Genomic DNA, 12,090 nt, shown 5'->3' on the forward strand with positions numbered 1-12,090 from the left:
TTCCCGTCCCATATCCTCATGCACAATTGAGCTGTGCTTTTATGATGCCCAGCCAGTTACAAATAGCATGGGCGACATTTCTCTGAGGTAGTGGGGTGCTACTTTTTAGATATAATTATTCACTATACTCTGCCATTCAATCTGCTTTGTCTTTTACCATACTCTATAATAATAATAAATTGTATTTTTAACTATTTGGAAGAACTTAAGTGAATCTAGGTCATTAACTTCAACAGGGAAATGCTCTCATTATGCAATGTTGTCATAGAGGGTTTATAAGAGATCAATAAGGAAATGATCAATGTTTCTGACACAGTCCATGTGTTGATACAGGAACAAGGTTAAGCTGGCTAAGTCAATACTACTAATTCTTTTTATCCCTCTAGAGCAGTGGAGATGTCAGTGGCTTTTTGAGCAGCTTAATTTGCTGCTATATTTAAAAAAGGAAAATGCTACTGACTTTTGCAGAATAAATATTTCCTGTAGCACTTTATATTTAAGGTGGTTGCTTTAACAACACAAAAACTCCTCCTTAACTGCCATTAAGGTTGGGTATCTTCCACAGTTTCACGATACAATATATATCCCGATACATTTTCATTTTGGATCATAAAGATGCCCTTCTCTTTTTTTTGGGAATATCATCAAAGGCATGGCTTTAAGGATCCTACCTCTTAAATTATCTATTTATAGTCACTGACCTATTAATAATGCAAATAAAATAACATTGAACTTTTTGCTTTCAAAATGGCTCCTGCTGTTGTCTCCTTCTGCTCTTGTTTTGTCATACAATACTATTCTGGCTTCACTTAAGGTCCAATTGACCCTTCACTAAGCCCTGCCTTCAAAAGCCCACAACCCTAAGGATCCTCTGATCCTGTTTAGTAGTTCAAGGAAATTTCAACTTTAGACACACCATTTAGTGCTGGATATGAAGCCACAAACTGGCCCGGTGTGGTGAGCCTAGAGTTGAGGCTAACTGCTAATTTGCCTGTTGTCTTGTCATGTGTTCATTAAAATTGCTGTTGTTGCAGTATTTTACCTTGTTTTTGCATAGCTTGCATATTGCATGTCTCAAATTCAGCTTCAGATTTTCTGTTGTTTGAAGAAATATATAATAATAATAATAATCCAGTATCGTTGCTTTCTGGTCTGCTGGCAGCAGATACACTTTCTCAGCCATATTTATTTTTTAGGATCTGAAGTAGGGCTGCTCCATTATGGAAAACAATCATAGTTCTGATTATTTTGATTGGTTTTGAGGTCATAATTAGTAAACACAATTACTTGTGGATTTTTACCTCCGCCAAGGAGGTTATGTGATCGGGTGGGTTTGTTCATTTGTTAGTTTGTTCGTTTGTTAGCAACGTAACTGAAAAAGTTGAGGACGGATTTTGATAAAATTTTCAGGAAATGTCAGAAATGGCATGAGAAAGAACTGATTAGATTTTGGGAGTGATTCGGATCACCGTCTGGATTCAGGAAATTTTTTAAAGGATTCTGTACTTTTGGGAGATGGGGCTAATGGCGGAGGTCTGTGCTGTTACCACTTTACTCCAGGAGATGGCAGACATGAATAACTTCAATCCCAGCAGCATTTTGGGTGTGTTTCTATTAAAAGTTTTGGAGTTTATAAAGTTTGAAAGATGCATGCTCGGTCGAGGAGACGAGTCGGAGCGTAACAGAGAGAAAGACAGTATATTGTAGCGAGAATACTCACAATGTTGGGAGGAATAGAGGAATATTCACCCTCTGCCATGACTTCCAGTCGTCCAGTGAGACCATGGGTGAGACTGTCAGCGCATCCATTGGCACTAGCAGGCAGCGCTTCCACCATGACAGTGCACCTGTAGCGAAGCCAGTGCTTTGCCTCACCATGTTTCTACCCCACCGGGGAGGGAGTAATCAGCGAATGCCGTGATGGGGGGCACATGGGGATGGATCCAGGATTTTTTTAAAGGATTCTTCACAATTGGGAGATAGGGCTAATGGCGGAGGTCTGCGCCCTCCGAGTACTTTTCTAGTTTAACTATTGCATTACAAATATTTATCAAACTCTGAAAAGGCAATAAAGGGAAAACATAAATATGTAAGCTATAATGCTATATAATAATAATGAAAAGAACTTTATAGCCAAATTGTAAGAACAAACACTTAACCATTTACCACATGAATACCCCTGTTGACAAAACGACGGCGCAGTAATCATGTAATTACAATTATCTTGTTTTTATAACTGTTGAAAGCCAAAATCGTGATCGAATTTGAAACTCTGATCATTTCCCAGCCATAATCGGAAGTGTGTGCTCCATTTTGCCTTAAGGTGCACCATAGAGAACACTGTAAGGGCATCCAAGAGGCCTCAAAGAGAGCATTTTGTTGGTGCTTTTTAAAACATAAGGGCTGAGTCCACCAGTCATGATTTGTATGAGCCTTTACAGAGTAATAAATCAGAATCAGAATCAGCGTTATTGGCCAAGTATGTGTGCACATACAGGGAATTTGACTCCGGTAACTTTTGCTCTCTTGTACAAAAAAACACTAAAAAAGTGAAACAAAGCAAACAACCTGAATGAGTCAACGGTAGGGACTGTTGTGTTGAGGATTGTGAGAGGAGGGGTTGAATGGGTGCTCTCCCTGAAGTCCACATTCATCTTCACAGTTTTGAGCGGGTTTAGCTCTAGGTGGTTCTGACCGCACCAGAGGACCAGCTGATCCACTTCCCCTCTGTATGCAGACTCGTCACCTTCCTGGTCTGCTAATAAAGGATAATCTTCCTCATTTTGTCCTTAATCTGCACCATGAACTTATATTGTCCCCTGATTTGCACCGGTGACGGCCCAGTGTGTTGCGTGATAAGACTGAACTTCCAGACAAAGCCACTGAAGCAGCTATACTCCGGTCTGCTGAGATAGCAGTGGCCTTTCTCCTCTTTCCTCAAGCTGTGTCAGTTTGACCATTCAGCCAGCCAAATGTGCCAACCTCATCAAGGTGCTCAGCTCTGCCCTTTTCAATTATTCATCCCCAAATTTGCAGGCGGGAGGGTTGAGGTTTGTCTAACAGCTTGCCGTACAGAGGGAGGGTTTACTCTAATTGGAGTGACATGCGGTCCCTCTCGGTCAGGGCTAAATGTCATTAGAGAAGCATCTAAATACCATGTGCTGTTTGACGTTAAGTCACAGCCGCTGGATTTGAAGTGGCAGCGTGCAACAAGTGCAACACTCACTTCACAAACATAAGCCCTTCACTCATGCTCATTCATACAAATACAGTATGAGCCTGTATTCATGCATATCTCTTATTTTCTCTCTTTTTTTATCCTTCCAATATTCCTGTAATAGGTTCCTTCATTTCCACACATGGTCACACACGCCCACTAAACACTCAAATTCTAATGAACCAAAGCATTTTGAGCCCAGTGCTGCCTACTTTATCCCATCTCTAACTAATACAACACTTTAATAACCACTCTCTTGGAGCTAATTAGAGCACGCACAAACACAAACACACATGCACAAAATACACACATGTGTGTACATGCAAACTGCCCCAGCAGCGCCATGGAGAGGTGTAATTATAAAGTCTAATTCATGTGTTGTTTTACATTATTTATGAAGCAGTGTTGCTGGTGTCACACTGACCTTCCTCCTAATGATGCTGCACACACACCTACATGCACTCTCATGTTGTACAACAATCATGTGCTACACACACATGCGCGCATTAAAACAGACAACTGCAGCCCCTCATTTCCCCCTAGTGATCTGAATACATCCCCACATTTCAAAAAAGCTTTCAAGCTGCTCCAGCTGTGACTTGGTGCCGGTTCAACAGCTCAGAGGTTTTATTCGTTTTCAGTTTGAATAATGTGCTGTTGAGAGCCAAATGAAACTGACTGAGTGGCAAACAACTTATTGTTTTAAGAGGGGTGGTAGCTGTTGGCATTTCTTTTCAGCTATAGCATCAGCATTGTGTTTTTGATGTGAGCGGTGAAGGACTTCCATTTCAGATCTCTGATAGTGCCACTGAGGCGTTCAGCTCTATGTTTGAAAGTGTAACACCAGAAAAGTAGATTCACTACAAACAGCTCCATCTTGGCTGCCGAAGAGATTGCCACTGGCAGAGATTATGTACTGCAGTTTGACATTTTGCCTGAAATCTGTGCTATTCTCCTACAAAAACAGTTTTGTTTCTATTATTTGTCACTATGCAGTAGTACAGAGGGAACAATGCTGAAGATGACAGCTTGTCAGATAGGCCAGAACATGCCAGTGGTGGTGGGTGTAGAGATATAATCCTCATTGTTCTAAGCCTAGTACAAGTGTCAGAACCCACTTGATTATGTAGGCGTCTTCTGCCTCCATGTTCGGAAGCTTTGGCCCCATCATACATATACATCAAAGTGTGTGCAGCAACAAATTACTAATACAGTCTCTCTTAACTCCTACGACACCATACAGACACTGTAAGGTTGACAAAAGTTTCAGTATTACTTTTTAATACCACATATTTTAAAAAGATGCAATCTGAAATTTAAGTCTCTGGGTTTCTTCACAACAATGACCTATTTGATCCAGCTGCTTCTGGCTTTAGGTGGGGCCTCTATTCTGAAGCTGCACTTCTATCAGTAATGGAATCTAGTCCTATTGCTGCTGGATCTGGCTGCTGCCTGTAACAGTGAACCACCAAATCCTCTCCACTCTCTCTGACTGGTATCTCAGGATCTGCCCTCCAGTGGTTCATGACCTTCCTCACAGGGAGATCTTTTGAAGTATTGTAGAGGGGGGAGTGTAAAAACCACATTGCAGGAGTGCCTTAAGGGTTGGTGCTTGGGTCTATCCACTCCCATGGTTTCTCACATCACTGCTATGCAGATGATGCCCAGCTCTCCCTGAGATGACACAACTATCTTGGCATGGATTTTTGCATGCCATGCTGATGTTTCAAAATGTATGAAGGAAGGCCTCTTTTAGCTGAACCTGTCCAACTCTGAGCTCACTGCCATCCTGACCAGTCCCTCCTAACTTTTTCAAAGCTGATGGATTTGCCAAACTCCATGTCTGTCACTAGACCATCTTACAAAGCTTCAATCTGAAATGGTTGTTCCCAGCCAGATAAAGACCGGAGCAATCGGCATCATTTGTGAAGAGCAAGGTGGTGGCTATAGTTGTGGTCTAGTTGTACTGCAGACCTGAAAACAATTAGCTTGGATGTAGCTATAGCGGCAGTTTTATCAAAATTGGTCAAATGAGAGATAAGAACCACACTGGAAGCTTTTCTTTGTGGATAAGATCTTTTTTGCTTCTCTCCTGGCCAACTTTAAAAAGAGTTTGATTAACCAACTTGCTCCACTGATAATGAACAGCAGTAATGGCTACATGTCAAGTATGCTTTCAGTAGTTTATTCCCTGGGGCTATGCATGCCTACTAGGTCATATCTTTTGTCTCTCTGATTAGCCATCAATGAATGTGCCAGACAGAACATTTGTTCATTCACCCTCCAAGATTTTTTTTGAAGGTTCTCCCCTTCCCAAGCGCCATGTATGAACTGTTGCTTAGATGGACGTTAAATATGTCCCATGCAATTGATATATGAAACAGTAAGGTTAAGTCTGATACAACCATGGGCCATTGTGTAGCTTGGATCAAACAATCTTGTGCTCACTTAGTCTGCCCAGAATCTGGATGTTATAACCGATGGCCAGCTAACCTTTGGTCTTGATTGCTCAGTCATGCTAACTTGCCCTCTATTACATTAGGAGGATCAGACCCTACCTGACAGAGCAACACAGCTCCTGGTTCAGGCTCTGTAATATCACAGAAACTAGTGCAGCTCCTTATTGATAGGTCTCCTTGTGTGCATTGTAGCTCTAGAACTCAACAGCATGTCTGGTCTTCAACCACCCCAAAACAGCATGCTGCTCTGCTGTTTATCTCTCTCCGCTGGCTTCTAGTTGCAACTTGCATCAAAAACTATTGCTTAGGAAAAAGCAACAAAAACACTCCTGCCGACCTGGAATCCCTCATCCAATTCAACACTCCCTCTTGCTCGCTGCATTCTGCCAGTAAAGGCTGCTGGTACTCTCATAATAACAAGGCCCTAAGTCACTTTGTCTCCAGTAGAAGAATAAGTTACCCAACCACATTTGGTCTGTACAGTCACGCTCTATTTAGTTTAAGATCTAGTTTAAGATCCAGCATTTTGAGAAGAAGTTTGCACTTGCTCATTTAGCACTAAAGATGCTGATGTTGATAACAATTTTACTGATAATGATCAGAGGGATGAACATTAGATTTTTGCTAATACCAATAAGCGGGTATTTACAAATATCTTTTTGGCTGATTCCAACAATACAGGTGTATATGTTGGTTCAAACGTAAATTTTCAGTTCTTGGAAAACACACATGTCTAAATGAACAAAGAAAAAGAATGTCTAAAGAAGAAATAAGGCTTACAGTGAAACAAAAAGTGATACAAACCACATAAGTATTACAAAGCTGTTATACGGTCATAAAACTGACCAAAAATCACGCTTACTGTAATTTAATAATTATTCCTTGAAAAATTCTATTAAATAGTAAAAATTACCATCGCATCACTCTTTCTTTTTTACAAACCTGTGGCAACATCTACCTACACTGTTGAGTACTATTATCCTTATGATGAGTTACTTTTCAAGAAAAAACCCTTAGTATGGTTGCTAGAGGAACTGACCATATGTTTTAACATAGCCATCATTTTACACCCCTAAATGTGCTTATGCCCAAATATGGTTCTTCCATTTTCTCACTTTAATGTCACTAATTACTAGAAATCCAATGCAAACAAAACCAGCAGACAGAACTATTACCAACCTGTATAATTTATGATTTTCACCAACTTCTCATAGTTAGTTAGGATGTTAGGGGCATTTGATAGGAAGTTTGAGACACTCTTGACCAGTGCTCATTGGTCAGATGCTGTGATGTCACTTTCTGCCACACTGACTAATCCCCACTGATTGGCTGAGAAAAATCATCCTGGTTCTACTGTATCACAGAGATTTGGGGAAGGCTGTGAAGGAAGTCTATCAAAGTGACTGTCATCTGTAAAGGGTAAATATGGGATGACTGGAGAGGAGTGATTTGATTTGGATATTGACTAATCATTCCTTTCGATTCCATTTTAACTAGACAGGACAGTTTGAAAATGGGCCAGTAGTTACTGAGATCATTTTGATCCCCACCTTTATGCATTGAGACTACGTGTGCGGTCTTCCTTTTCTGAAATCTACATTTTGCAGTGCTTCTCTGACAGCAGAAGAAGTAAAGGGCTGCAAGCTTAAAGGAGAGATAGGGCTTGAGGAGGGCACATGAGGAAGTGGCTGACTGTTGAAAATATATCAGAGTGAGAAGTGTTGAATTGATTACCAGCATCAGCAAAATGTATGTTAAAGGCATGGAATATGTTCAGGCTTACCTATAATACAGTCATTAGACGTGATAGAAGAAGGAATAGTTGAAGGATTTTTTTAAAATCAAACATACAGAATAAATCAGGACAGGGTGGCAATTGTTCAGCTTAGGCTCTGTGTAGGAGTTTGCCTGAATTTTTTTGACATTATTATTGAAAAAATCTTAAGACACATTGTAAACACTGTTGTGGCAGTGTTGGCAAAGTAATATCACTGAAATATCCTTAATTGAAAAATCTTTATATGTGTCAGAAAAAAAACTGACTGCATTTGCAAAAACACACAAGTCTACATTACAGTAATTTCCAACTTATAAATAGGGAAACTTTTTTAATATGCAGTAAAAAGATAACTAATAGTGGCACAGCAATAAGCCGGAGCAGGGTGTGTGGTGAAGTTTAGTTTAGGGTAATGAAGCAGCATGTGCTATAGATGTTAGGGTAATGGGGCAGGGTTATGAGCTGCCTTTGGGCCACATCCCATTTTAAAAATCAAGATATTGCCTGCTGAGACTATTCACCATGGTATATTGGCTTTCCTGCATATCCATCTTATATGAATGTGAAAAGTTTTACTCAAGCATCCCGCTGATGTTTATAACATACATCCTTCAGGTGATTTCCATCCCATCCTGTAGTGTATATCATGACAACTGGACTCTAAGCAATGTAAAACATCCGGCATTTCACTTTTTCTACAGCTGTGATAAAGAAAACCACAGAAACAAAGATTGACAGAGTTAGATGACACACACTCCAATGCACCAAAGCAATTCTTTTCTCATTTTGGATAGGATGGTTATTTTTCATTTTTGTCTGACAAGTAATCTCAAAGATATAAAGTCTTTGTTGCTTCATAATGCCAGTTTGAGCATGATCTGAAAGATGTTAAATAACCCAGTAAAGAAGAAGAAGGAGGCTGTTGATCACACTGGATATGAACTAGGGGTGGGACAAAAAATCGATACACTGAAATATCGCAATACTTCCTGGCGCGATATTGTATCGATATTTTAAAATGCAGTATCGATATTTAATTAATTAGCTAATTATTCACTTTGTTGGTGCGGTAGTTTGTGGTGTAATTTCACCCCCTGACCGCTAGTTGGCAGCAGGCATAGCTAGCTGGCAGTTGACTCTTGCCTCTTCTCTCTTGAGACAACGAGATCACACGAGACTTCCGGTCTGCGTGAGCCGGTTGCTTGTACCTACCCAGCAGAGCAACTTCTGCCGCATTCATAGTGGATGTGTAGACTTATTTTGGCTTCCAAAACATTAAAGACCGCACAAACTTAGACAGGAGTTAGACAGTCGTTTGCAAGATATGCCACGCCAGAGTAAAATACTGAGACAACACAACGAATCTACTAGTTAGGCATCATCGCGTTAGCGCTACAGCTAACGGCTAACGTCAACAAACAAGCCCTTTGAAGCTACCGCTGGTCTCTACTCATGCAACCATAATCACAGTCGTATTATTTGTAAGGACCTGTCCCGTGTAGTGTCGTTAAGAATGACGGCTTCGGCAACACAAGAAAGAAACACTGGCCTGTCACGTCATGCCCTCCGCAAAACACAGTCCATCAGTCTTAAAGCTGGACGTGATGATCAGCTCGTCTCCCATAATCTCCCTCCGCAAACACATTATGTGATGACATAAAAAACGGATAAAATATGAAATATAAAGAATTGGAGTACATTCACTCTATAATAATTTATTCCCCTTTTCTTAAAAAAAAAAAAAAAAAATCACGGTAGCATTTTAATTCAGTGCAACAAATGGGGAAAATCCTCATCTTCAGATTGAACAAAGATAGGTAAAATGCGAGATGATGCAGGACTATATATTTTTTAAATAGCTCAATTCTACATTGTTAAATTCGATATTAACTTAAAATTACATAGTAAGTTATACATATATATACTACACACATATGTATAGACTTTATGCACTTCATATTCAGTATTTAGCTCAGTCTGTGTCAAATTCTGTGAAATTGATACTAAATTGTTGTGAATAAATTGAGAAATCCTGCACTTGACCATTTTATAACTATTTTGTATTCTCTAGTTAGACATATTTTGTGATGTATGGTTATACACATGTGATGTGTATTTTTCCTGATATAGTCTGTAGGCATCATTATCATTCATCTTTTTCACTGGTGTTTAAAAAGCTAACAAAAGATTGCAAAAATCAGCAATATCGTAGAATCGCAATTTAAATCGAATCGGCACCTAAAAAATCGTAAAAAATCAAATCGGGAGAAAAGTGAATCGTCCCAGCCCTAATATCAATGAAGCATAAGGAAGAAAACTGGGGAACAAAATGTGTCAAAGTCTTGCAGACATTTCTGCATCACTTTCACTAAACATTAATGGGATTGATCTTTTTCTTTCTGCATTTGCATTTCTTTCCTCTATGTGTGCTCCTTCCCTCCACTTAGAATATAACATACTGGGAATACTCCTGCTGTTGCCCTTGACCGAGGAAGTGAAGTTGGTCACTGGGTGCTGTGCTGTAAAAGCCTGCTGCTTCTAATTAGTTCGGATGGGTCACATGAAGAGGACAAATTTCCCAAAGGGGATGTGGAACATATCTAACATTACTCAAAGCCTTATGGAGTCTCTAATTATTTCACACATTTAATGAATGTTATCTTAAATTAAAGTCTCTTTTTATTAAGATATTTTAGCCACAAATTCGCTCAGCCAGGAAACTTTCCTGTCAGTAAGATATAGATAGATGACCCTGGCTGATCCGGCTGGCTTGCTTGTTTGCCTTCTGCTCACCACAGCTCATTTGGGTCGAGGAGATTTTAATATGCAGAACCGTGTTTCTCTGTCATGCTACAGCACTCCCACCTCTTCCTCCTTAACTCGCACACATTCTCTGCAGACACACAAATGCTGAAGAACTAAATTTAATTGCTTCTTTAAAAACAATGTGCTATTTTCATCCCAAAACATGTAATTAGTTAGTGCAGTGTTTGTGTGTTTGTGCATGGGATTTCTGGGGCACTGAGTAAAACAATGGGCTGGTTCAGATTGCTCATCTGCTAATCACACCTGCAGGGCCTGAAGGAACAATGGACAATGAACCAGACAGCCTGCATTTCTCCTTCATCTATCCATCTGTTTTTCTGTGTGGTCCTTCTAGAGATGGGCATTTTCACACATTTCAAAACCCACTTCAGTACTCTCAGTACCCCATCAACAACTAATAGATGACGCACAGATTATGGATTTCTCTTTTCTGCAAAGTAATAATACGGTAAGCCACACACAGACCTGACTTTCACCTGTCATAGATTATCTTGTTAGATGCTTGAACTCCTGTAAAGTTAATGAGAGCATATCTCTCACTGATTCTGTTATTAGCAGATACCTCTGCTCTGGTTTCATGACATCCACATGTGCTACAAGCTCTCGCAGATGTGAAGCTTGGCCACCTGTTGTTTGACTCCACCAGGGCTTTTGCACCTTTAGTTGAATAAATGATTAAACATTTACAACACATTTACTAATATTTTTTGAGCTGGCTCCTAATAAGTAATACACTGGTCCCAACCTGGGGCCTGGGCCCCCTAAGGGGGTACCGAAGCTTTCATGGGGGTGTGAAGCTTTGTCTGCTCCAAGGTTGTCAAAGTTAGATTTGCGTATATAAACTAAAATCAATGTAACACACTTACTGGATGGTTCATGAAAAGGTCTTTTAGGAGTGACAAACTTTTATGGGCCTGTTTTATTGGGAATTTCATTGAAAACATTTAAAGTTGAGGCTAATCTTTAACAGCAATGAATCATTTTCTTTCTGTGTTGGTCTTTGGGGGGCTCACTATTTTTATGATACAAGTAGGGGGTCCTCAAAGACAAAAGACTGAAAAACACTGATGTATAATGGACTTGCGCTTCCCACTATATTAACTGTATTTAATCAAGTTCGGTGAAAGACATAGGAGCAGCACATTTGGCAGTTTTTGATCTAGAAAAGGAAGATGGTAATGTGTGTTGTCTCTGTGTGGTTGTACTGGCAATCTGTGGCCATATTTAGCACAGGGATGTGGACATTAACCTTGAAGGAGGACTGAAGGCTGGTGGCACTGTCACTGCTAACGTTAGCGACTCTCAGAATACCTAATAAAGGGGGGAAATCACCAGTTTTCAATACAATATGATCAATTCTTTGGGCAACATAAAAGGTCTTCTGATATCACAAAGTCTAATGAAACAAAGTCAATTCAGTTCACTTCAGTAGCCTGTGATCAGTATCATATGACATTATGTGCCCATTTACAATAGTTAAAGAAAAAAAAGGGGTTTAAATGCAGGAGGGTTTCTGCATCTTAATTCAAATCAATCTTTTTAGCCAAAGGAAATGTTTCACTGTACAGTACCAGGATTAGAACAGAGCTGCTGTCCTCCTTTGATCTGTTTAAGTTTGAGCAGCTTATATACAGTATTATAACTACAAACAGTGCATCCAAGGAGGCATGCAACTTTTGCCTCTGCTTAGCTGCAGCACCTATATCAGAAACAACTTGCACTACTACAGCTACAAATAGTAAGAGAAGATTGGTTTTAATTAGAGCTGTCCAAAAAATAAAAATATTTAACTGTGACTGATCTAAGAATTT

General features: G+C 39.8%; 1 protein-coding gene across 2 annotated transcripts in view; it reads left to right on the forward strand.

Annotated features, from left to right (window-relative positions):
• Positions 1–12,090, forward strand: part of commd10 (COMM domain containing 10) — a 106,215-nt gene that overhangs the window by 49,259 nt on the left and 44,866 nt on the right. Inside the window, exon 6 of one of the 2 annotated variants that reach the window (XM_041787956.1) lies at positions 10,529–10,711. The exons of the other annotated variant lie outside the window; for it this stretch is intronic. Within the exon in view, the coding sequence (XP_041643890.1) occupies positions 10,529–10,684 (156 nt within the window). The 3' untranslated portion in view covers positions 10,685–10,711. Of the gene's footprint in view, positions 1–10,528; positions 10,712–12,090 lie in introns of those variants that run through there. 2 annotated transcript variants of the gene reach the window in all.

The sequence above is a fragment of the Cheilinus undulatus genome, linkage group 5, assembly GCF_018320785.1.
Source record: "Cheilinus undulatus linkage group 5, ASM1832078v1, whole genome shotgun sequence".
In the NCBI taxonomy this organism is placed as follows: Eukaryota; Metazoa; Chordata; class Actinopteri; order Labriformes; family Labridae; genus Cheilinus; species Cheilinus undulatus.